General features: G+C 37.0%; 2 protein-coding genes and 1 long non-coding RNA gene across 4 annotated transcripts in view; 1 reads left to right on the top strand and 2 right to left on the bottom strand.

Moving 5' to 3' along the window:
- LOC135721127 (uncharacterized) overlaps window positions 1–27,346 on the top strand; it is a 192,112-nt gene that overhangs the window by 81,674 nt on the left and 83,092 nt on the right. The gene's annotated exons all lie outside the window — the stretch shown is intronic.
- Window positions 307–11,833, bottom strand: LOC135721123 (uncharacterized). Of its 2 annotated transcripts, XM_065243281.2 has the most exons (11): window positions 11,507–11,833; window positions 11,128–11,177; window positions 9,996–10,298; window positions 9,565–9,882; window positions 9,420–9,446; window positions 6,535–6,633; window positions 2,686–2,751; window positions 2,174–2,446; window positions 1,770–2,087; window positions 1,327–1,662; window positions 307–1,179 (listed from the first exon to the last, which is right to left on the bottom strand). In XM_065243281.2, exons 2-11 carry the CDS (start codon window positions 11,171–11,173, stop codon window positions 1,085–1,087), a joined length of 1,881 nt encoding a protein of 626 aa, XP_065099353.1. In that variant the 5' UTR covers window positions 11,174–11,177; window positions 11,507–11,833; the 3' UTR covers window positions 307–1,084. The 2 variants fall into 2 exon arrangements, with proteins under 2 accessions (XP_065099353.1, XP_065099354.1); XM_065243282.2 differs by lacking the exons at window positions 6,535–6,633; window positions 9,420–9,446.
- LOC135721117 (uncharacterized) overlaps window positions 13,814–27,346 on the bottom strand; it is a 19,613-nt gene continuing 6,080 nt past the window's right edge. Inside the window, exons 2-9 of the mRNA XM_065243271.2 lie at window positions 22,431–22,733; window positions 22,008–22,325; window positions 21,765–21,881; window positions 21,247–21,558; window positions 17,873–18,157; window positions 17,466–17,771; window positions 15,038–15,343; window positions 13,814–14,874 (exon numbers count right to left, since the gene is read on the bottom strand). Of these exons, the coding sequence (XP_065099343.1) occupies window positions 14,780–14,874; window positions 15,038–15,343; window positions 17,466–17,771; window positions 17,873–18,157; window positions 21,247–21,558; window positions 21,765–21,881; window positions 22,008–22,325; window positions 22,431–22,733 (2,042 nt within the window). The 3' untranslated portion in view covers window positions 13,814–14,779. The remainder of the gene's footprint in view (window positions 14,875–15,037; window positions 15,344–17,465; window positions 17,772–17,872; window positions 18,158–21,246; window positions 21,559–21,764; window positions 21,882–22,007; window positions 22,326–22,430; window positions 22,734–27,346) is intronic.

The following is a 27,346-nucleotide window of genomic DNA, read 5'->3' as shown; positions in this document are numbered from 1 at the left end:
ACGAAATTTGCATCTCAAAAAGCAAACTGTTGTTACAGCTGATGTAAATACATGAAACACTCTTTTTGTGAATGTGGTATCTTAATAAAATAATTTAAAAAGCTGCTAATAGGTTTGAAAGGTTGTAAAGGGAGAAGTGAACCATTTATTCATTTATGAAATAGATAATAAGAAAGTCAGTGCAGGGTTTTATTATAGTTCAACAGCTCCATCTAGTGTTTAACCGTTGAAAATGCCCTGATAACTATTTAATAGTTATACTCATGTGTCAACACAATAAACCAGCATGCTCATTTTTGTGTCCAGATTAATTCATTTATTTAAAAAAAAAAACATGTATATTATACTGGATACCGTATTTAAACTAACAATATACAAAAGTCCCTTTTCACAAACAACACTTTGTTTAAATAATGTAAGCTACATGTGACTTTCAATATGAAAATCATGTTCACAAAGCAAAATACAGATATTGTTAAAGCAGCAATGTAATCATTTGTTCACATTTGTTCCCTGCTGATATGAATTCCTGTTTAGCACGAGTTCCCCCTTTTTAACAGGAGACTTTTCACAGTTAAGCTATCACTCTTTTAACATCAGATCATTTCTTAAAAGTAATACATTTATATATTCACATGATGTTCACAAAACTTTACAGATTAAGCGATGCTATCTAGAAGACCCGTTTGCAACTGTTGCATAAACAAGCTACAAAATATATGCAATGAAGTACCAAGGTCATCTTCTTTGTGTTTACAAATGTCACACAATCACACCAAATTAATGACTTTTTACCATTGGGTAAAGTAAGGAGATATTTTTGTTACTTTTTAACAGTGGAAAAACAGCTTTAAAATGATGAGAATTTACAACAAAAACACAATCCAGTTCACTAGACTTCAGGGTTTACACTTTTTTCTCTTAGAAAAACTTAGTTTCTGTTACAAACTTTTAATCTTCATATGACATGAATTTAATATTTTGATTACAGTATACAGGCAAATGAATGAAAGGGTTAAAAGTTCTCTGTTGTATAACAAGTGTGCATTTCAAATAATGTTGAATAAACAGACAATATACAGTACTACTGCTGCTGTTGTGAGGTTTGTATGGGAAGTAAAGGAATCCCCTCTGACACCACCTCTTTACGATCTTCAGCACCATCTGTTTCTTGATTAGCTTTGAGAAAACAAACAAAATAAAAATCACAAACAGTGTTTGATATGTCATCTTTTTATAAACTGCATTGAATTCCACTACATTAAAACATGCAGTGAAGACAAATATGGATGTCTTTTAACTCTGTGAAAGATTTTAATATCTCACCACAAAGAGAAACTCTGAATTTCTTAAATCTGTTTTCTCCGTTACTGATGATCTGTAGTTTATAAAGTCCTGTGTGTTTACTGGTAATGGCTGTGATGGTGAGAGATCCGTTCTCATTCAGCTGTAGTTTGTCTTTGAATCTCTCATCAGGAACATCATAAAACTTCTTCTCATCAATTACAAAATGTAGCAACTTATTTTTCTTATGAAGTTTAGCTATGAGACTGTCTTCAGGTCCAAACATCCACAATATCAGATCATCATTCTGTATGTCAGTAAGATCAGTGGGTAGTCTGACAGATTCTCCCTCCATCACTGACATTTCTGTCCATTTCTCTAAATTTTATCACAGCAACAAAAATACAAATATAGAACAAATAAACGTTAAAACAGACTTAAAAAGATGAACTTTTCAATTGCATTCATAGATTCATGTGACTCACCGTTTACGATAAGCATGAAACTCCTGTAGGTGCTCTCTGATCTGCTGTTGATCTGCAGTTTATAAACATCTGAATGTCCTCTCATGATGTTTGTGATGGTCAGATCTCCATTCATTTCATTTAGTGTCAGTCTGTCTATGAATCTCTCATCATTACCATCATATACAATCATCTGAGTCTTACCGCTGGCTTGGTTGATTTCAGCTATACGAGTGTTTTTATCTCCAAACGTCCACAGTATCTGATGGTCTTCCTTTAACTCGGAGACTCGAGTGTGTAAAGTGACAGAATCACCCACTGCATGTTTTAATGTATTAACTGCATGCGTATGAATACAGAAGAACTTTGGTAAAGGTGAACATCTTGTATTGATATTAATATTATAAAAAATTTGAGCTACTCACACCAGACGAAAACATTGAATTTCTTGTATGAAGTTGGATTTTTGTTCTTAATCTGTAGTTCATAAACTCCAGTGTCTGAGTGTTTAATGTTTTTGATGGTAAGAGATCCAGTCTGATTATTCAGCGTCATGTTTTTATCAGTCTTTCCATTTCTTACAGCTATGATGGCATCTTTAGCTTCAGATCTCCACTGTATCTGATCATCATCCTGTAGTTCAGAAATGCCGCTCTGTAGTTCGACAGACTCTCCTTCTGTGACATTTATTGTGTCCACTTTATATCACACAAAAATAAAAAATATTGACATATGAAGGAACTTGAAATTAGTCAAATACTGTATATACGAGGTGCACACAACTAGACAAAAGCCAAAATGTGAAAGTTCAATCTATTAAAAAAATACTTCAATGGTTACACCTAAAATATTTATGTTTTATCAACTTAAATATCTCACTTTAATTGAAAAGTTCAAGTTGGAAAAACTAAAAAAAAAATAGTTTTTATCTTCTTACCTTCCCACCTCCTAGGTATCAATGTGGCAGAATTTTCCTCATTCACTGACATGGTCTTCATTTCATCTGTCTCAGACAAACAGAGTACATACAAGAACAGTTTTCAGACTGCATCTTAAACAATTTCAACTTGTTTTTATGTCAACTCATCCAGCCTGGTCTCACTGTTAATACATAGTAGTAATACATAACTCTCAAAAACATAAAACATACTTTTTTGAACGTTTAAATAGATGCTGAAGCATACAGTATAGATGTATTTGTGACATTTAATCGTAGCATTATTACATTTTTACAGCTACAAAATGTATAACATTTACAAATCTTACATACCTTAAAATTGCTGTATAATTTCCCTTTAACCATTTTATCGATTATGTTACCACCCTACCCCATACCTTACCCTAAACCCAAAATCTTTTTATACAAATATTTTTAAAACACATATTGTATTATTTTTATATTATGCAATGTGTAGGAAACTTTTTAAAGGGGTCATATGATGAAAATGTTAGCATTGCCACTTTGTAGGTTTAAGCAAAAATGTGTCGTTTTGGGTGTGTTTTTTAAAATGCAAATGAGCGGATAAAGTGCAAACACTGATCACAATGATGGTGGTTTGTTGTAATTCAAACTCAATTGTGCTGTCAAGTCCAAAAATGTGTCGTTTTGGGTGTGTTTTTTAAAATGCAAATGAGCGGATGAAGTGCAAACACTGATCACAATGATGGTGGTTTGTTGTAATTCAAACTCAATTGTGCTGTCAAGTCCTTCCTTTCTCTTTCTTTCTCTCTGCACTAAACGGCAGTGCAGTGGTTGGAGAGTTCAGATTAAGGAGGCGGTATTATTCTAATAAGATATCCTTATGACATCATAATGAAAGCCAAATTTCAATGACCTATTTTTGCTCACACCTACAAAGTGGCAATGCTAACATTTTCATCATATGACCCCTTTAAATTAACATTTAAAAATATTTTACGCTGAAAAAGTGATCCCCCCTCCAGATTTCTTATGTTTTTGCACACTTTAATCTTTGTGTTTGTCAGACTTTAATGTTTCACCAAACAAATTTAAATATTAGTCAAAGATAACACAAGTGAACACAACATGCAAGTGAACATTAAATGAAGGGTTTTTAAACAAAAACAAAATCCAAAACAACATGGCCATGTGTGAAAAAAAAGTTTGCCTGTCCCAAAAAATCCTGAAGGACAATATCTGGCCTAGGGATGTTGCGGTAACAGAAATGTCCCACCGGTTAATCAGTGTGTAACAAACCTAGGGCTGTTTAAAAATATCGATACAGCTAACTATCGTGATAATTTTTCCATGATAGTGTATCGATATTTCAATCTCTACTATCTGTATTTTTGTATAATCCCTCTGTGTGCGTCAAAATCCCTCTTCCGCCACTGCTGTAGTTGTCGCTGTCCAGTTGTCTGTCATGTACGGCCAATGTCACAGAAGTGGGAGTGAAAAAATGTCAGAAAATTTTAAAACACCTGCAGCTTTCGTGTGGCTTTGGCTTAAAAAAAAAGTACGAAAAAAATAAGCTACATTTTTTGTACTTTTTTACATTTTTAATAAAAAAGCATTGCAATGTATCGCAACATGCAACGTCTCGCATCGTATCATGATACATTGTATCATGGCCCATGTACCGGGATACGTTGTTAGGAATAGCGGACGAATGAACCCAATAGCAATCGATGTCGAGGAAAAAACAGAAGACACTTTATTTTGACAAAACAAAAACCCACGAGGGGGTACAAAACATGAAAACATATAACACTTAACTATGACTGGATTACTAGACTTGACTGTAACACGACCACGAGAACAGAACACAGCACAATACAAAATGAACCTGCACAGAACTAAGGACAAGAGAACATTATATAAGAGAAACTAAACAAGATAACGAGGAGGGAACAGGTGATGGGAATAAGTAATAATTAACAATAAGCAGGAGAACGAGGGGGCGGGAACAAATGACAAGACACCGGAGGCACATGCCAAACACAAAAACAAGGCATGAACCTCCACACAAGGCCAGGGACTGCCAGAACTCTGCCACCATGACAAAATACAAATATAACAAGACTTCAAGGCAGAGTCCTGACATACGTATCATGAGGCCATTGGCAATACCCAGCCCTAAACAAACCCGGTAATACTGGTTTCACCAGGCGGGAGGGGCTTATAAATCCAGCCGTGTGCGTTGGGCAAGTGATCTAACTGGTAGAAAGCTAAAGCAATGTGTATCACTGGTTACACTGACTACGGAAACAAGCCTAGTCTGGCTATCTGTTCGTGACCTCAAGCTGAAGCGAATCTGCGGCAGGACATCGTATCGTGATACATTGTATCATGGCCCATGTACCGGGATACGTATCGTATCATGAGGCCATTTCCAATACCCAGCCCTAAACAAACCCGGTAATACCGGTTTCACCGGGCGGGAGGGGCTTATAAATCCAGCGTGTGCATTGGGCAAGTGATCTAACTGGTGGAAAGCTAAAGCAACGTGTAACACTGGTTACGATGACTACGGAAACAAGCCTAGTCTGGCTATCTATTCGTGACCTCAAGCTGAAGCGAATCTGCAGCAGGACAATGATCCAAAACACACCAGCAAGTCCACCTCTGAATGGCTGAATAAAAACAAAATGAAGACTTTAGAGTGGCCTAGTCAAAGTCCTGTCCTGAATCCTATTGAGATGATGTGGTACGACCTTAAAAATGCGGTTCCAATGTAGCTGAATTACAACAATTCTGCAAAGATGAGTGGATGAAAATTCCTTCACAGTGCTATAACATATAACTCATTGTTAGTTATAGCCAACGCTTGATTGCAGTTGTTGCTGCTAAGGGTGACCCAACCAGTTATTAGGTTTAGGGGGCAAACACTTTTTTCACAAAGGGTCATGTAGTTTTGGAATTTCTTTACCCTTCATAATAAAAACCTTCATTTAAAAACTGCATGTTGTGTTCGCTTGTGTTTTCTTTGACAAATATTTAAATTTGTTTGGTGATCTGAAACATAAAAGTAAGACAAACATGCAAAAAACATAAAAAATCAGGATGGGGGCCAACACTTTTTCACACCACTGTACATAGAAGGTTTGTGGTTTTATTAAGAGCAAAAATTATCAAGAGACTTTTTATATGTCCATTCACAACCCTAGGATTTGACCTTAGAATGAAATTGTCTACTTTTATCGTATTTAAAAGAGCAGCTTTTAAAAAGCTTTGTATGTGAACAGATCTTATGTTTGAGTCTATATCAGATGATAAGACAGATTTTGAGGAATTATCAATTGTTTGGAAATTTTTAATGGACGTTTCTGAGTGGTAAGTTTGTGTTTTTTTCAGTATGGACCTGCAAAACGTAACTGTAACGTCAATAGTAGAACTTCAGCCTTATGCTAGCATATAGCATTAACTAGCATATAATCTTAACTAGCATATAGCGTTAACTCAGCAGTCACAACTTTGTTTTGGCCATTGTAACAACATTGTAATTAATTTACTGTGTAATTTAATGTTGGGGTGTACATCTGGACTGTAAGTCACAGTTTGTGTTATGTTGAGATTGGTCTGTTTTCTAGCGGTCTTTTGAGGTTTACATAAGAAGGAAGAAACAATCGTGTTTGGGGCATCTCATTACCATGTACACAACTCTTCATCTATGCCTACGTGCAGTTTTACATTCTACGGCACCTTTAAATAACTAAGTCAGTAAATACAACTTAAATATGAGTAAGAAACGCCAATGCCCGCAAGTTAAATATTTATAAATAGGAATTTGTACAAATTTGTACATCTGTATATTAGTCCAGTTACCTTTTAGATGAGAGTATTTCCTCCTATATCCAATAGCCACAGCCAGTATAGCTCCCAGTATAGGCAACAGGACAGCAGCACATATCAGTCCTATATATACACTGTTAAAAATTGTGCCGTTAAATAACAGTAATCAACTGGCAGCTTGGTTGCCAGCAAGATAATGTTAATTTACGGTTCTGCCTCTGTTAAAATACAGTTCTACTTCCGTTAATTTACAGCTCCCCTATTTTAACAGTATGCTAATGTTATAATGCCCTGAAAGCAACTCATTTCATTTAGGAAACCAATTGCAGGATCCATTCAAGTTTATAAATATATATATATATATATATATGGTGGTGTTAGTATTGTGAACTTAATTCATTTGAGTCCATTGAACAGAAACATTACTTCTAAAATTGAACAGCAAACATTTAAACTTTCACACAAATCTCATGTAGTTCATCATGAGCAAACTACAAAGTTACTGCTTTAAAATAAAACAACAGGCAGCATAACATCAATGATCTACTGCCCATCCTTGACCTAAACAACCACACTACTCTTCAGCACAATGGTAACCCAAAAACTGAGTCAAATCCTAACAAAACAAAACATTAAACACTAAGAGATCTCTCACATTATCATCTTGTGTAAATCCCCTGAACAGTTTTTAAGTTTACATGGTTTAAAAAACAAAATACAAGGACTTTTCTCTAATGTCTGTGTGAAATTAACATATTTCTGTATGCAAATTTGACTGTTAGGTTTTCTGTTTTTTGACAGCACATTCTGTTAAATAACAGTAATCAACTGGCAGCTTGGTTGCCAGCAAGATAATGTTTTTTTACGGTCTCCTTCGGACTGTTAAAAAACATTAGCATTCTGTGTTTTTATATCTTACACATTTAACCCTTTAAAAATCTTTGGTGTCAAAAGAACACTGCTTAATGTGTCCACACTACAAAGAGTAAAAGAAACAGAGCCAATGTTGAAGTTAATGAGATAATGAAGTGATGATTGAGTTAATGATGAACAGCTGCTGTTAACAAACACAATCACTGAATGAAAGATGAACACGAACCGAATTAAAGAGAAAACAAGCAGAAACTCAACTTACAGACTTAGATGAGACTCAAACTTACTCAGATTTCCTAAGATCTCACAAGAAGATCATCAAACAACTCCACAAACAGCATTACCATCTTCACTTATTACAAACCAGTTAGATTTTATATTATATGTACATTAGCTCAGAAGTAAATCATAAGGTGTGGTTTCCTGAACAGGGATTATCTTAAACCAGGAATAGGCCTTGGTTTAATTAGGAAATATAACCAGTTTTAACAAACATGCCTAAATAAAAACATTACTTGTGCATTTTCAGGCAAAACGAAGGACACTGATGTTTTTTAAGATATGTCAGTGCAAGTTGTTTTGAGTTTGGACAGCTCTAGTCTAATAGTCTAATCCCTAAATAATAGTTACCATTCTTGTGATCAGCGGTTGCTTTAGTAGGACTCTTGATCCGTTGGTTGGCCCTTTGGTGTTATATTTTGTCATGCCTTATCAATGAGATTGGAAAGGCATTGAATATGACAAAAAAGTATTAATAATTTGTTGTCACTGACTTACGATTATTATGGTGTTAGTGTCATGAGTTAAAAGTAATTTATTGACTTTATACAGATGCTCATAAGTGATTAAATGGGTGGCAACCCCTTATAGTAATCCTATAATGTGACAGACACTGAGTGTTGAGGTAGCCAGAGGAATCTTATAATCATTGTGAATAAGTGAAATAAAAAACCACAAGCGAATTACATGCACAGACATCAAGAATCAGGCTATGAATCTCAACAATGGTGACTATCAAATGAAAAGCTTCATGCTGCAATGCATGCTGGGTATCAGCATAGTTCAAAACTCATTAGGCCGATGAACTGTTTTCCCATTTTCTTTTGTCACCCTAGTTGAGAATCATAGGCTGATTCTTCATGTCTGTGAGTGTCATCTGAGGACTGGTTTCAAGTTTGCAAAAATCCATATGTATACAACTATTAAGATATCAGATTACTTTCATAATATTCTCAAAATAATTCTCATTCAAATATGTAAATACTTAGTCATAAACATCCCTAAGTACTACTAATTTTTATGATTAAGCTTCATAAGGCTGGTAAGACAAACTACTGATCAATAATCAGACATCCAACCTCACAAGAGTCTATCATCTCTTAGTCTTCTTTGCCATAACAAACATGCATCATAAAGACACAGTTATAGCAACCAGACTGAAAACCAAGTCAAGAGCCCAACTAATGAAAACAGTGTTCACCATAACGGTGACTTTAAAGAAAATGCTTGTAAATTCTAGTAAACACCTGTTTGTTCTCAGTGAGAACTGTTGTAGATGTATAACAGAAATAAAGTCAAAGTGGTTTATAGTGAAGATGGTAATGGTGTTTGTGTAAATGTTTAATTCTCATCTGGTGATATATGGAGAGGTTTATTGTGTTGTGTTATTATCAGTTGATGTTCATCTAAGTCTTTGTGTCTGTAAGTATTTCTGCTCATGTCTTATCTTTTTATTTATCTTTTCTTCATTGATTCTGTTTATTAGCAGCAGGTGTCCATCATTAATGCTTCAGTATCTGAACTCATTGACTTGATTTCAGGTGGATCATTAGGAAACTAATGTAGGGAATAGTGAATGAGGGTGTAGGGTGTGGTATTTGGGACGCAGTCTTTAACGGTGAACTCTCAGGGCTGTAAATTCACATTATTCTGAAAACTGTTTTTTTACAGAATGCAGAATTTAACAGTATACTTCTGTTTTTGTTAAAAAACAGAATCATACTGTTAAATTTGGCTGTTTTTTAACAGCAATTTTTTACAGTGTAATGCAGACAGTCCTGGTTCTGCAGCGGCTATAGGGCAACAAACATTAATGCATGACAGTTAACTTCAATGTATGAAAATCATAAATGTTAATGTTATAAATAACTTAATAACAGTCATTGGGAAACTTAAAAGATTTGATCTTACCCACAAACACATTGTATCTCTTGTATATGGTCTCTTTGCTGTTGGAGATCTGTAGTTGATAAACTCCTGTGTTTGTAGTTTTGAGATCTCTGATGGTGAGAGATCCGGTCTGATGATCCACATGAAGTCTGTCTCTGTATCTCTCATCAAAATCATATGAGATGCTATCATTTATGATGATTTCAGCAAGACGGACGTCTGGATTTGAAGGTCCAAACATCCACTTCATTTTATTGTATTTCTTTATTTCAGTCACTCCGGTGTTTAATGTGACCGAATATCCTTCTCTTTTGTTTTCTACTCCAGCAAAAAACACATCTGGAAAAAACGCAGATGTTTGTCAGATTTCCACATTTATTTTATGACACAAAAATATTAAAAACAGGGAGTGTGAATAAGAAAATACTTTGCTAGTTATCTTAGTTACTCACTTTGTACTGTAAGACTGAATGTTTTGATGAAGGTTTCATTGGTGATGATTTTTAGTTGATAAAGTCCAGCGTGTTTGGTTCTGATATCGTTGATAGTGAGAGATCCAGTCTGATTGTCCAACTGAAGTCTGTCTTCAAATATCCCATCATCAGTATCATACAAATTAATATTTCCTTCATTCATTTTAGCTATAATAGCACCTCTATACAACCAGATCAGATAAACTTTACGTATGTCAGTAACTTCAGTGTTAAATGAGACTACATTTCCCTCCAGCACTGAAACTTCTTCACCAAACACAGCTGAAAAACAAAGACAGATACTCAGCATTACAGTGATTTTACCACAGTTGAACACTTTACCTTTAGTTTATAATGTTAAATGGATTGTGGGTGCACACGTGTAAATGTAAAAATAAATCTAAATTCCAGGATAGTAAAGTAGAAAAATCATTTTAAAATGCACAAATATATCAATAAACTATATCTTTAGGCAACAGGTGGTTTAAACACCAAAAGTATTACCATCAACAATAAAGTTTAGCCTTTTTTTTTTCTTACAACAAAACAACTTTTAAAAGATAACATTTTATATGACAAAACTATATTAATGATAATGTAGCCTACTATTGTACTCTTAGAACAGATGTGTTTAAAACAACACAATCAGTGTTAGTTAAGGGACAACACACTAAATGCTTTGTCCCAGAATACACACATCTACATATACACATCTATGTGTTATTATTGGAACAACATGTTTTGTGTTACTTTCAACACAACGTGTGTATTATTTGAACACAAAATCAACAGAAAAATCACACATAATGTGTTAAATAGCATAACACAAAAAATGTGTAAAAACTTAACACATACTTTCTTAGAATGAACTAAACTTCTACACTAGAGACACACCCAGATTTAATGGTTGCTGTCAATCATTCATAGATTCGGGTATCTTGAGCAAAGAACCTCTTTTTATCAAGTTTATAAATAGGTTAAACAAATTATTTTCTGATTATAAACACATGTAAGGATTTGTAACATTAAACTTGAAAGTTACTTTCTAACATGGTCATGCAGGATAATGGAAAGTGAAAGCAAAAGTAAGAGAAAACAAAAACAAACTTACCATTTAAACTTAACGAGACGATAAAAAACAGCAACATTTTCTTCATAATTCTGTAAAATTCAAAGAAATCCACGTGAAAAAAAATGACTGAGTGAAGATGTTAAAGAGCTCTCATTTGACACGCATAACGTTACTGTAATCCAGAAAGGAGCAGATGAGGATTTTCAGGATAACAACAGCAAATATTGACAGAGGCAGGTTTAACAACACTTAAACCATTAAAACCGAGGTTTACTCGTGATTTCAATAGAAAACATGAATCGCCGTGTTTACTATGTACAAGTATTTCTATTATTCTACTATTTTCTGAATTATTTGAAAATAGTAGCTCGCATCAAATTCAAAGATCTTCTCCATCATTGTGTCAGCACTCCCTTACCTTCACTCGCTAATACAGACTTATGTACCCTCTGAACTGTGCCAACAAGCGACGTCTTGTCGTGTCATTTCAAAAAGGGAAAAGATCGCGCGCACATTCTGTTGATCTGATCCACATCTGTGGAATGGTGTGGCAAGATCTGCTTAATAAGCCGAAAGTATACTAGGAACGTCCGCATGACGTCATTTCGCGTACATTATACCTTTTTCCGCGTCCGGCTCGCGCGCGCACGCGTCCGCGCAGCTTTTCGAGTATACTCCCCGCGGCTACACGCGGATGGCCGCGTTCGACACTATACGCAATACAAATGATTTCTTATTCAAATTATTAGTCTAACAAGCTATCAGGGCACCACTGATTTGGCGACATTTACAGTACATTAAAACGTGAAGAAAAGTAACTGATCCACCATTGCAAACACAGTTTAGAACAAACAACAAGACAACAAAGAACTGGAATCAAACAAACATGCTCCAGAGCTTTCTGTTCTTGGAAGAAGTAAAAGTTAAAGAAAAACGATAGTGTGTGTGCAAATCCTGTCTATTTCCTTTGTATAATTGTTTATAGTGGAGTGTCCTGTCTAAATATTTTTAGTGCGTTTTTTAAAATATTTTTAGTTATCTGTGCGGGCGGCTCCGCATCCGAAAATGACCGAACTCGAGGCGATTTTTCCGAGCAGGCAAGCATGTGACGTATCTCTTTGATCAATCCAAGCAAAACAATGTATATCTGACACTCTGGAAGTAAAGTACAGTTTAAAACACGAATTATTTTACATGATTAAGAATGTTTGGCTTATATTTGTATTGAATGAACCACTGGACGAGGAATAAAATACAAACCTTAAGATGTCTGTACTGTTTGTTTAGTAAAAACGTTAATGAAATTATAATGTTTAATAAAGACATATTTAAAGGGATAGTTCGGCCAAAAATGATTTTAAACCCATGATTTACTCACCCCCAAGTTGTCCGAGTTGCATATGTCCATATTTTTTCAGACAAACACATTTTCGGATATTTTAGAAAATGTTTTAGATCTTTCAGTTGATTAAATGTAATGTTACGGGGTCCACCCACAGTCCACGACCTTCAAGTCCAAAAAAAGTGCTTCCATCCTTCACAAATTAAATCCAAACGGCTCCAGGATGATAAACAAAGGTCTTCTGAGGGTAATCCGCGCGGTGTTGTTGTAGAAATATCCATATTTAAAACTTTATTAACGAAAATAAATACCTTCCTGTAGCGCCACCATCTTAGTCGCGTCCGCATTCAGGATAAGAGCTTACGCAGCCTACGGAGGCTACTCTGCTGCTGCTCTGTGCCCCGCCCTACGAATTTGTCATACGTCACTAAGAAAAGTGCGTACACTACTCTAATACTCTCTCCTGAAAACAGAGGAGTCTAAGATGGCAGCGCTACCGGAAGGTATTTATTTTCAAAGAAAGAAGTGGAGAGTTTTTTCCCGCTTCGAACTCTTTGCAACCTTTATGGCCCTGTCCCAAATGGCACACTCTGGACTTGTGGTCCTCCTCAGAGTCCACACTTTGATGACATCATGTAGTGCAGACTTTAGGGACCCTTGATGCGAAAAAGTCAAGCAGCGTAAGTTGGCATGTGGTATCCAAATTGTGGTGCACAATGTTGAGTAACTACGCCCTGAACTACTGTATGTAAAATGTTATGTACATCCTCCCTCAAACAATAAATAATATAACATGATATTATTAAGTTATTGTTTCCTTTACAACTTCTACAAAAGATGAGCAGTCATGCATGACTTAGATGCCTCTTAGATTTAACAGATTGCTAATATGAAGTGCTGGTATGAATAATGATGTTTTTCTGTTATTGTGCTGATGGGGGCAGAGTTGAGCTAAAAATTAAAGCAGTGATAAACAATTTGTGTCTGTCAACTCCTAGAAGTTAATACAGATGAACTGGAATCAGTGTCAGTGGTTGAATCTGTCGTCTTAAACACTGATCTTGCTGAAATACTGAGAGATGATCTGAAACTGTGGACATATCGAGCTAAAAACATTCACTTCTTGGCTAAAGTATGCCTAAATTTTCACACAGTAGTTTTTATTTACACTATTTCTGTATTCATACATTTATTTATTTATTTATTAAGTAGATAAGGCAGTCAGTGCAGGTTTTTTATGGTTCAGCAGGTCAATCTAGCGTTTAAACTTATTAAATTATTTTATATACAGTATACATTTATACATCAACACATAACTTCAATAAACCAGCATGTATGCGTCCAGATTAATATATTTATTAAAAAAAAAACATTGGTAATGCATTTGATACAGACACTGACCTGAGAACAGCACCTCTATGATAAACACACATCACTGTACTGTGTGCAAATGCAAACTGTGTATATTTTATAGTGGCTTAATATGTGTAAACTGTGCAAAATGTCAACAATATAACAATATGAGTACAAGAGTCAATTTTCACAAACAATACAATCCGGACAATTGTTATTTCATTTATATAATGTAAGATACATGTGACTTTAAATATGAATATTATGTTCACAAAACAAAATAATATAGTTCAAGCAGCAATGCATAGTTTTGGCCTCTCTGTCGCATATCTGTTTGAACTAAATTTGCAATTGAGTAATTTTCTGTGTGTGTTGTGCTTTGTCCCGCTACTTTGCTTGGATGAATTCATTAATTAAAAATGCACCAAAATTCCTCTCGCTGTATCTTGATGGCATCCACCATGTATGTGAACAGGAAGGACTGGCCTATCATATGCATGCTAAAATGTATTGCACGACTTTTCACACTGCGTGCTATTTATGCACTTCAAGAGAATGGTTCGTGTATAAACAAGTTATAAAATACACACAAAGATGTAGCCGGGTCCTCTTTGCACACAAAGATGAATGACTATTTTCCGTCAAAACATTTGTATTATTTTATAATAAGTGTACTATTGGGTACGGTAAGGAGATAGTAAACAATATTGCAGATTGCAGCTTTAAAATTATGAGAAATTATAAACAAACCCACACTACTTCACTGAACTCTCACTTTTTCACTTTGTCTCTGTTTGACTAGCATTTAGCCTTCATACAACATGAATTTAATGTTTTGTTTTACAGTTTACTGGTAAATGAATGAAAGTGTTAAATGCCTCTGTTTCTTCTTCTCTCAGGAGTTCAGCATCAGATTGATATTTTCATCTCTTTACACTGACAGATGTTCTCAGTTGTTGTATAACAAGTGTTGAAAAAACAGACAACATACTACTACTACTGCTGCTGTTGTGAGGTTTTTATGTGAAGTAAAGGAATCCCCTCTGACACTTCCTCTATATGATCTTCAGTACCACCTGTTTCTTGATTAGCTGTGAGAAAACAAAATAAAAAGTGTTTATATTTCATCTTTTTATAAACTGCATTTAATTCCACTACACTAAAACACCTGCATGCATTCATTTCTAATGCGTTGAAGAAAAAGATGAATGTCAATTTATTGACAAATTATTGTGAGAGATTTTAAAATCTCACCATGGAGAGAAACTCTGTATCTCTTGTATGTGGACTCTCTGTTGCTGATGATGAGTAGTTTATAAAGTCCTGTGTGTTTACTGTTGATGCCTGTGATGGTGAGAGATCCAGTCTGATCCAGATGTAGTTTGTTTTTGAATCTTTCATCAGCACCATCATAAAGCATCTTGTTGTTTAAATCAGCTTTAGCTATGAGACTGTCTTCAGGTCCAAACATCCACAGTATCATCACTTCATCACTCTGCATGTCAGTAAGATCAGTGCGTAGTGTGACAGATTTTCCCTCCATCACTGACTCCAGTTTCTCTTTAGTTGTTCACAGCAACACAAATAAAAATTAAAACAAATTTGAAAATGATCAACTTTATCAATCACACCAATGTTTACATGCACACAATTTCGTCAATCCGACTGAATTTAATTTGATTGCAGGTTATGACAGTACAGTTTACATGTACCCTAAACATTGCAATCTGGTTAAAATGTTAGTTTATATGTCCATTCCATCTACCTTATTTTTGACATAAATGTGGGTGCCGCCATCTTTGAGCTCCTTTGTGTAAGACTTCCGTTGAGCCGCTAAAGCTAATGGTAGTCATATTGCGAGGGACACGAGTGTGTTGTTTTGACTGGCTAGTTAATGTTTATTATTACACGGCTCTCTGGAATGCTTGATTCTGATTGGTCAGTTGAGACATTTGCAGGTTCGTTCTTTTCAAATAATAACCGCTTCAACGTAATAACGCATAGCCGGTACTACTTGTACGAGTAAAATCGCTCCGCGCCAATAAAGATCAATAAAGATTACTGTTTGGCGCCATCTTGTGACAAACACTCGACAACCACGACAAGACACAGACAGCTTACTGAGACTGAACTTGACAAAATAGAGCATGACAGCTACGAAGCCAACACACAAAAAAATACAGAATGGGCATTAAAACTTCTCAAAGACTGGCTAAAAGAGAAAAAATGGAGACAGACAAGTATGAAGCAGAGGATCTTAATAAGGTATTACGATCATTTTATGCATCTGTGCAAAGTTTCGCGGAAGGATAAAAATGTTAATTTAAAACAAATATGCCAATAAAATGTTTCAAATTCATCCGCTTCGCGTCTGGTCCTGATCACACTGTCGGGGCTTATTTCCCGATAACTACCGGCTGCCTCTACATTATCCCTTACTTGTAAAATCTTGAAAGACCTGCAAATTTTGTGCAGTTAGGGATTGCCATAATAGCTCTTACAACACATCAAGTAAATCTCTACAAAACATTTGTTTTGACCAAATTCCACGCACAAGGTGAATGTGGATATGGCGCACGTCGTGCATCCATGATCTGTAATCACACATCTATCTAGTAAAAACTTTTATAACAAACTGCCAGTAAACAAATAAAAAAATAAATACAATAATTGTTCAAAAACAACTAATATGCTGATAAAAATATGCTGATTTAGCTGGATTATTCTACTATATATTATTTTGAAAAAGCTTTAACAGTACAGAATAGATATGACATAAACTGCTTATTAGTTAATGTTTATATTAGTTGTTAATGTGTTTGTGTGTACTTTTGTTATGTATTAAATTAATATAATTTTCTTAAATAACCTGCCCATGTATCCCTCTAATGTGCAAGAAGTGATATAATAATATATAGCATAAAATAAAAACAATACTGAATAAATGTAATTGGTTTATATTGTAGGCTCAACAATAGGAGTTGACATTAAGTGGGATTATGCCCGCATTCTCCACCATTAACTGTATTAAATTCAATTTTATTTCATTTAAATAGCGCTTTTCACAATTATTAAATTATTTCAAAGCAGATTTACAGTAATAAAAGCAGGAGAAAACATTGAAACATATGTCAACAACAGAAGTTGCAAAGTACAGTGGCTACGATTTAACAATACTATCAAGCGCTGTAATCATGTAATGTATAGAAGAAAGTTCTAAGTTAGGCCAATGTCAGCTTAGACTTCCTAGGGGTTGAGAAAAAACTCTAATTTTATTAGGGGAAAAAACCCTTAAGAGAAAGACAGACATAGCTGATTCTATAGAGGATCGAAAGTAAGGTGGATATAAGAGGACTTGGCAACCCTGCACACAGAATTCCTTGTCGAGTTCTTAAAGTTACCATATTGATTAAGGTGTTTACATGAAGGCTTTTCAATCCAATTGAGCCGTCAATATGATTACCAACAGATTATTTGGTTACATGTAAACATACCAAATACAATTACAAATGGATTGCTTTGTTACATGTAAACCAGGGCTCAAAAAATCGCTAGCCCGATGTTCCGAGGCTATTGTGAATTCCCGTCGGGCTACCAAAAATGTAAGAGTACCTGCCCAAAGGGCTACCAGGCATTTTGAAATTTTGTGAGCCCTGTAAACATACTGATTCACGTGACTCACCATTTACGATAAGCATGAAACTTTTGATATCTGAGCTGCTGTTGATCTGCAGTTTATAAACATCTGAATGTCCTCTGCTGATATTTCTGATGGTCAGATTTCCATTCTGTTCATTCAGAGTCAGTCTGTCTCTGAATCTCTCATCATTTCCGTCATATATAAATGGCTGACCGCTGACTCCATTGATTTCAGCTATACGGGTATTTTTATTTCCAAATGTCCACAGTATCCTATGGTCTTCCTTTAGTTCAGAGACTTCAGTTTGTAGAGTGACAGAATCTCCCACTGAATGTTTCAATGTATTGTCTGCATGTCAACAGGTAGAAATATAAGATCATTAGTAAACATGTCACATTTATGACATTTTCAGTATTACTTATCTATTATAAGATTTGAGCTATACTTACACCAGACAACAACATTGAATTTCTTATATGAAGTTGTATTTTGGTTCTTAATCTGTAGTTCATAAACTCCAGTCTCTGAGTGTTTAATGTCTGTGATTGTGAGAGATCCAGTCTGAGGATCCAGCATCAGTCTGTTTCCGAATATCTTATCATCACAGTTTAAAGAGATTTCATTGCTCTTTCCATTTACTTCAAATCTCCACTGTATCTTATCATCGTCCTGTAGTTCGGAAATGCCTGTCTGTAGTTTAACAGACTCTCCCTCTGTGACCTTTAATGTGTCCTCTTTATTTCACACAGAAACACAAAAATAAAGAAATATTGACATACAGTATGAAGAGATTTTGACATAAGTCAAACATAAAACGGGTGCAAACAAAATTCTGCTTCCTGTGCTGTCTTCACATCAGCAATAACTTCCTGTTACTAAAGTAACTTCCCTAATTGCTCTCTTTTGCATTAATTTAAGGAGCACATTAACTAGTCAAAAATATATATCCAAATTTCATTTCTATAGACCCCTTCACAGTTCACGTCACAGGCGGTTCCCACTGCGCATGTCGGGGTCAGAAAAGTAATTACAGCAGGAGTTGCGCATTATTCGTTATCGTCAAAAATGCCTACTTGCATTGTGGGCCGTGAAAATCGCACCAAGTCTGACGTTAAGTTTTTCGGGATTCCTGGAGAATCTCAAAAACAAAAAAATACAACATCTGTGGCTGCAAGCAATTAAACATGCAGACTGGGACAATGCAAAGATCAAAGAGGCTTGTGTTTGTAGTGCTCACTTCATTTCAGGTAATTCATAATTTTTTAGCCCTGTTAGATTAAACTAGTGGCTTTCTGGATGGTATGAACAGTTTGACCCCATGCTGCGCGCGCACCTGATAGTTATTCAATGTTTACAAACCTTGAAGGGGTCTATAGTATTGTCCCTCGAGAAGATATACTAAAACATTTGCTGAAATGTGAGGGGTGTACTCACTTTTGTGACATACTGTACATGTGTGATGATAAATATAACATTTGTATAAAAAACATAATTTGTAATGCACATAGTTTGTAATGCATTGTGTGTCGCTATGGATAAAAGTGTCTGCAATGTTCATTAATGTAGAGAACTTCACTGTAAGCCCAGATAAGTTGAGTTTACTTACAAAAAATGAAGCACACTTGTTGCCCTAAAAAAATGTAAGTAATGATTACTTAAAAAACTTTAAGTGAAGTTTCCTTAAACATATAAGTTGTTCTAACAACAATTTTAAGTTAAATAGACTTAATGTTTTAATTTCTTCTAATATGTAGTGATGTTACGTTCGTGAACGAATCGTTCTCGTTCACGCAATCCATTGACTCATATTTCTCGTTCACTGAAATTTCCCTCCCTTCTTGAGGAGCACGGACAAATGATGCGCGGCTTTCTTTCCGCCTTCAAAGAGTGACAAAACTACGAGCCAATGGCAATCGAGTATAAGCTGTGGCCGAGCATATGATTGGCTCAACGTACTGAATGAAAACGCCCGTAAACTGACCGAGCTGCTGTTTTGAGTCTGAACGAACGAGAGAGAGATAGAGAGATCGCGTTCTTAAACAAACTGAATGACTGGTACAGGTTACAACCTAATGAATGAGAGAGATCGTATAGATAGCGAGTGCAACGTAAACAATCTTGTGAAAGAATCATGTGGTTTTATTTTAATAAAGTTATAGTAACCATGTTTAGGCGGACTATTTACCTTAATACAAATGATAAGCAAGGTAATTACTGTTGAAAAAATTGGTATTTCTGTTTAATATAGTTTTATATGTCTATATAGTTTAATCCACCCTTTCACCGAACTTAAATCAGTCATCTGCGTCTGAACGAAATCTTGAACGACATGACCCGAAATTATATGATTCGTGAACGAGGATCTGATGACTGACTGAACCAGAGGAGGCATGCACGGGAGTCTTTATTTACAACAAATCCAGATTAGATGTACTATGAATGTACGTGTGTCTTAATATATTCGGTAACTTGATAAAATTATGCTTAGTATTTCACAATTTGAGCTTTATTAAAAACTAATGAGTTTTTGCAAAAAGTCATTCATTGTCTTACTTATAACACATAATGACACACATCTTCGCCACCTATTGGCTTATTTTTGTAAAATTAAGAAATGGTCACTGAACGAATCAGTGAACGAGTCTGGACGAATCATTTTGGTGAACAAACTGAAAATGAACGAGTCACCTAAATGAACGAAAATTTCCATCACTACTAATATGCCTGCATATTACTTGACATTACTATAAATTTGCAGGGAAACACGTTGCATATAACTTTAGTTTTTACCACTTTATATTACTTTTGATGTAACAAATGGTATTATAACACAAAACTAATGACTGGGTTAAAGTCAATCATTGAATAAAGGTGATTCTCCACAGAAACACACACAAAACTGTGTTTTTGACATACATTGTCAGTACTGTGGAGAGAAATACAATAGAATGTTCTGAACAGGGTTCATGTACGGAAACACTGATCACCTGAATGGTGACTTCACAAAATTATAATTTACAACAAAACATTTAAGTATTGAACATTTTGATCAGTTTTTATTCTTTGAAAAAGCAGAAAGTAATCAAAATATTCAGGCACAAAGATTATGGCTATCCATCACAACATGAACTAATAATTTTAAGTTCATTTTACTTGAATGTTTTAGTTTAAGAGATTTTGTAAAAGTCAACTAAATCAACTACATTTTTAAGCTTTGGCTTCAAAACACAAAATATTAAGTTATGATTACTTAATTTGTTTAAGTAAAGACAATATCTGGGTTAACAGTGTAGCGGAAGTTAACTTCCCCAATTGCTCTCTTTTGCATTAATTATACATATATCGCATATGTGATGATAGTGTTACATCAGCTCAGTTGGTGGACCATGTTAGCAACAAGGTAATGGGTTTGATTCCCAGAAATTATTCATATTAAAAAAACATAGTTTTTAATGCACTGTGTGTCATATGCTAAGTCAGCTAATATTTGCCATTGTGCTAGCTCACTGAAATGAAAGCAAGCATAATCTAAACACAACATCTACATGACATTTTGACCCTGTAAAGTTTATCAGAACAATTTTGGAGTAGATTAGGGTGAGACTTTTTGTTTGAGATGCCCAGAAATCAAGCTGCATAGAAACTAACACACCAGAGCCACAACTCTCCGCAATATAAACAATGAGGGAAATGACAAATATGTTTACACACAACACTGTTTAAAAGTCCTGAGTGGATTTAAAGTGCCAATTTGAGATTTTACATTTAGGCCCCCACAGACTAAAAAACTTCTTAAATCAAATAAAATATTTGATCTTCTCACCTCGGACAACAACTTTGAAACTTTTTGATTGAGTGATTTTGGTTCTTTTGGTGATTTCTAGGTGATAATTTCCAGAGATCCTGATTCTGATATCACTGACGGTGAGATCTCCAGTCTCATTATCCAGGAGAAGTTTGTTTTTGAATCTCTCATCTTCACCATATGCGACATCATTGGTCTTTTGGATCTGAGCTATGATGGGACCTTTGGCTCCAAACCTCCAGATTATTTTATGATGGTCTTGTATTTCAGTGATTCCAGTTTTCAATGTTGCAGAATTTCCCTCCATCACTGACACGGTCTTCATTTCATCTGTCTCAGACAAACAGAAAACATTTTTAGAGATATCATATGAATCTCACAAGACTGAAATACTTTTATTTTGCTAAATTGTTTCCTAAAAGTTAGCACCCTTCAGGAAATTTGAATTAGACAATCATGTACATCAATCTAAAAGAACATACATCTCTACTATAAAATTATGTTTAATATGATAAGATTATGTTTAATATGAATACCTTTGAGTTGAGAGTATTTCCATCGATATAGTAAAGCCACAGCCAGTATAGCTCCCAGTATAGGCAACAGGACAGCAGCACATATCAGTCCTATATATAATGCAGACAGTCCTGGTTCTGCAGCGGTTATAGACAAACATTAATAGACGACAGTTAACTTTAATGTATGTGTCATGGAAAATCATGAATGTTAATATTACGAATAACTTCAGTCATCAGGAAACTTAAAAGATTTGATCTTACCCACGAACACATTGTATCTCTTGTATATAGTCTCTTTGATGTTGGAGATCTGTAGTTGATAAACTCCTGTGTTTCTAGTTTTGAGATTTCTGATGGTGAGAGATCCGGTCTGATGATCCACATGAAGTCTGTCTTTGTATCTCTCATCAAAATCATATGAGATGTTATGATTTATGATTATTTCAACTAGAAGAACGTCTGGATTTGAAGGTCCAAACCACCACAGCATTCGATTGTGTTTCTTTATTTCAGTCACTCCAGTGTTCAATGTGACCGAATCTCCTTCTCTTTTGTTTTCTACTCCAGCAAAAAACACATCTGGAAAAAACACATTTGACACAAAAATATTATATAATAATAAATAATAATAATAACAGGGACTGCAAATAAGAAAATACTTTGCTAGTTATCTTAGTTACTCACCCTGTACATTAAGACTGAATGTTTTAATTAAGGTTTCATTGGTGATGATTTTTTGTTGATAAAGTCCAGCGTGTTTGGTTCTGATATCGTTGATAGTGAGAGATCCAGTCTGATTGTCCAACTGAAGTCTGTCTTCAAATATCCCATCATCAGTATCATACAAATTAATATTTCCTTCATTCATTTTAGCTATAATAGCACCTCTGTACAACCAGATTAGATAAACTTTACGCATGTCAGTAACTCCAGTTTTAAATGAGACTACATTTCCCTCCAGCACTGAAACTTTCTCAGCAAACACAGCTGAAAAACAAAAACAGATACTCAAATTTCACCCGCGTAATGATGCAATAATCTATTAGAGACGTTACCGTGATTTTACCACAGTTCAAGTCAAGTATGCTTTATTGTCAATTTTCCACATATACAGTACATACATGCAGAGAATCGAAATTGCGTTACTCTCAGACCCCGGTGTTTACAGATAACATTTAAATTAAAGCCTAAAAATCTAGAACAAATATAAATTGTAGAAACAACTATACAATAGGAGAATATAAAAAAAGAAGAAACAAAGGCGTATAATAAAATTTAAAATATAGTTAAATAAAGCAGTGCAAATGACACATATAGTGCAAAACAGTGAAGTGAACAACTGTGCATGTAAAATAAATTAGTGCAAAACAGATCCGTTAAAAAATATCTCAAGTCTGATTAAGAGGCTGTTTACACTTGGCATTAACATGCGTTTTCGTCGATCGGATCACAAGTGGACGACGTTAATGCCAGGTGTAAACGGTGTTCAAAACGTTTTGAACGCGTCCACTTTCGACCACTTTCAACCACATTCAGAGGTAGTCGAAACCACTTTCGATCGGATCGCTTTGGAGTTGCGGAACGCAATGTGGTTGAATGCGTTCGAACTGCCACATGCGACCGCCTTCTCTCGGCCCATTTATCTAATCTGAGGTATTAAACACTAATTTTACGTCTTTTTTGACTTCTGCCGTGAACATACGGTGAACAGCGCTATTTTTAGCCTTTCATTGATAAAACTACTGCGGGGTGTTCTCCGTAGTTTCGTTTTGAAAGCGTGAAAGTTGCGCGATCCTATTTCATCAATTGCGCTGAAAATTCAGAGAAAGCTCCAACAAATAAACGTACAAAACACTGTGCAGCATGTGTACTTGCTAAACAAGCAGCGGGCTCCGACATAATATAAGTTTGCGTCCATATAAACTCATAATTACTCCCGCTCGCGTTTGAATGACAGCAGAGAGACTCGCCCCCCGTCTCACAGACCACCCCCTCACAGTATTCAGGACAGATGCGGTCGAAAGTGGACAAAAGAGACAGATTTAAATACCAGGTGTAAACGCAATGTGTCTCTCTCGTCCACTTGTGATCCGATCGATGAAAACACATCTTAATACCAAGTGTAAACAGCCCCTAAAAGTGACAAAGGGCTCAGAGCAGTTATTTTATTTAACAGACTGATGAGGTAGTGGAATGACATCAGTTCCATGCTGAAATGAGGTAGTGAGCAGACCAATGCTGCACCAAGTGAACTAGTGCATGCTTGCTATCATATAATTTGTGTAGGGGAGGGGTTCATAGTTCGTAGTTCAGTGGTGCCTGGGGCAGAAGAGGGGAGGGGGTGGCAAGTACGGAAGGGAGTTCAGCTTCCTGACAGCCTGGTGTATGAAGCTGTCCTTCAGTCTGCTGGTCCTGGCCTGAAGACTCCGCAGTCTCCTCCCTGATGGTAGCAGACTGAAGAAGCTGTGTGATGGGTGAGTGGGATCACCTGTGATGCAGAGGGCTTTGCGGGTGAGACGCGTTTCATAAATGTCATGTAGGGAGGGGAGAGAGACACCAATGATCTTCTCAGCTGCTCTCACTATGCGTTGCAGAGTCTTTCGGCAGGATGCGTTGCAGGCGCCATACCACACAGTGATGCAGCTCGTCATGATGCTCTCGATGGTGCCTCTGTAGAAAGTGTGCATGATGGGGGCCGGGGCTCTGGCTCTCCTCAGTTTGCGGAGGAAGAAGAGACGCTGTTGTGATTTCTTGGCCAGTGCTGTGGTGTTTTCAGTCCAGGAGAGGTCCTCTGTGATGTGCACACCCAGGAACTTGGTGCTGCTCACTCTCTCCACAGTCGCACCATTGATGGTCAGAGGAACGTGCTGAGTGTGTGCTCTCCTGAAGTCTACAACAATCTCCTTTGTCTTCTCCACGTTCAGAGAGAGATTGTTGTCACTGCACCACTTGGCCAGGCGACTCACCTCACTCCTGGAGTTTGTCTCATCTTTGTTGCTAATAAGACCCACCACAGTGGTGTCATCTGCAAACTTAATAAAGAGGTTGGAGTTGTGTGATGGTGTGCAGTCATGGGTCAGCAGAGTGAAGAGGAGGGGGCTCAGTACACATCCTTGGGGGGCCCCAGTGTTCAGTGTGATGGTGCTGGATGTGTTGCTGCCAACCCGTACTGCCTGAGGTCTTCCAGTCAGAAAGTCCAACAGCCAGTTGCACAGCGAAGTGTTGATCCCCAGCTGGATCAGTTTGTAAATGAGCTGTTGAGGGATGATTGTGTTGAATGCTGAACTGAAGTCTATGAACAGCATTCTGACATATGAGTCCTTTTTGTCCAGATGTGTGAGTGCTGAGTGGAGGGTAGTGGAGATGGCATCATCGGTCGACCGGTTAGACCGATATGCAAACTGGAACGGGTCCAGGGATGGGGGGAGGGCATACTTGATGTGGTGCATGACTAGCCGTTCAAAGCACTTCATGGGGATGGGGGTAAGTGCAACAGGACGGTAGTCATTGAAGCAGGATGGAGATGGCTTCTTCGGCACTGGAATGATGGTGGAAGTTTTGAAACATGTGGGAACAACAGCCTGACTCAGTGAGATGTTGAAAATGTCTGTGAAGACATCAGTGAGTTCTGCTGCACAGTCTTTCAGTACACGCCCAGGGATGTTGTCAGGACCCGGAGCTTTGCGTGCATTGATCCTGCTGAAGGATCTCCTCACGCTGTCTGAGGTTAGCGTCATCACCTGGTCGCCGGGAGGAGGTGGAGTCTTCTGTGCAGTGGTGCTGTTTTGTTGCTCAAAGCGACCGAAAAAGGTGTTCAGCTCGTTCAGCATAGAGATGTTGTTGTCACAGGTCCGTGGTGGAGGCTTGTAGTCCGTTATGGTCTGTATCCCCTGCCATAGTTTCCTAGTGTCTCTGCTGTCACTAAATTGATGAGCTATCCTCCTGGAGTGCTGTCTCTTAGCCTCTCTGATGCCACGGGACAGGTTGGCCCTAGCTGTTCTTAGGCCCACCTCATCTCCAGCTCTGAAGGCAGCGTTTCGTATCTTCAGGAGTCTGTAGACCTCCCCTGTCATCCATGGCTTCTGGTTGGCCCGGACAGTGATGTTTTTTGTGACCGTTACATCATCAATACACTTGTTGATGTAGGCAGTGACAGTCTCTGAGTACTCCTGGAGGTCAGTGGTGTTATTGCATGTGGCAGCCTGCTTAAACATGTCCCAGTCAGTTGTGTTGAAGCAGTCTTGAAGAACCTCTGTTGATCCTTCTGGCCACACTTTAATCTGTTGTAAACTGGTTTGGCGACTTTAATGAGTGGTCTGTATGCAGGCATTAGCATGACAGTAATGTGGTCTGAGGCACCGAGGTGGGGGAGGGGGAGGGCTTTGTAAGCTCTTCTTTGTGTGGTGTAAACAAAGTCCAAAATGTTATTTCCTCGTGTTGGAAAGTTAATGTGCTGGTGTATTTTTGGAAACACACTCTTTAGGTCAGCATGGTTGAAATCCCCAGCTATGATGAGAAAAGCATCGGGGTGTGCTGTCTGCTGCTCACTGATGTGCTGGTACAGATCATTTAGTGCTTCGTTCCTGTTGCTGATGATGTTGAACGGGGGAATGTACACCGAAATGAGCAGTATAGCAGTATATTCCCGCGGCAGATAGAACGGCCGACACTTAATAATCATAAACTCCACCAGGGGTGAGCAGTGTTTGCAGATCACAACAGTATCGCGGCACCACGCGTCATTGATGTAAACACAAAGCCCGCCGCCGCGGGTTTTTCCTCCCGCGACGAGAGCTCTGTCCGCTCGATAGCACGTCAGCTGGTCGAGCTGAATAGCGCTGTCTGGAACGCTGTTGCTGAGCCATGTTTCCGTGAACACAAAAACACAACAGTCTCTTACAGTCCTCTGAGTTGAGCGTAGTAATCGAATGTAATCCAGTTTATTGTCCAACGAGCGTACGTTCGCCAGTACGATGGTGGGGATAGATGGCTTGTGTGGGTTAGCTGTTAGCCTTGCCCGGATACCTCCGCGCTTACCCCTCTTCTGCTTCCTCTCACACCGCTTGTGGCGCTTCCGCTGTGGGCGAGATACAGTAGTGGGAGTCGGTGATGGTCGAGGCCTCCGTAGCAGACCGAGATCCCGCAGCTGTTCCGTGTGCGCGGAGTTTAACTGTAAAAATGCGGTTCTGCCGACATCGAGCAGAAACTTGCGGCTGTATTTGCGCTTGCAGACAGGTAGACGCGACGACGACGTACAAAAACAATGCGACTCACAAGACAAAAAACACGAAAACACCGTTCTGTCGGGACAGAGAGAAGCCGCTGCGTGTGGTCGCGCCGCCATCTTTAAACTGCTTACCTCAGTTTTTAAAACACCACCGTTTTTTATATATTTTACTATGTTCTTACCTCAACTTATAGACAAATTAATACATACCTATCTTTTTTCAATGCAATGGGGTACACACCTAATAATCACTTTATATATCCTAAATTGTCACATTATTTGCTAACATTACGTCAAAAGATGATTTTTGATAATGGGATCTGGCAACACTTTAAATTCTGCACCTGCGCTTTAGCAGTTCATTTTTCACTAA

This window comes from Paramisgurnus dabryanus, chromosome 24, assembly GCF_030506205.2.
Source record: "Paramisgurnus dabryanus chromosome 24, PD_genome_1.1, whole genome shotgun sequence".
Lineage (NCBI taxonomy): Eukaryota > Metazoa > Chordata > Actinopteri > Cypriniformes > Cobitidae > Paramisgurnus > Paramisgurnus dabryanus.
The sequence above is the reverse complement of the archived record's forward strand: the minus strand, read 5'-3'. Positions and strand labels throughout refer to the sequence as shown.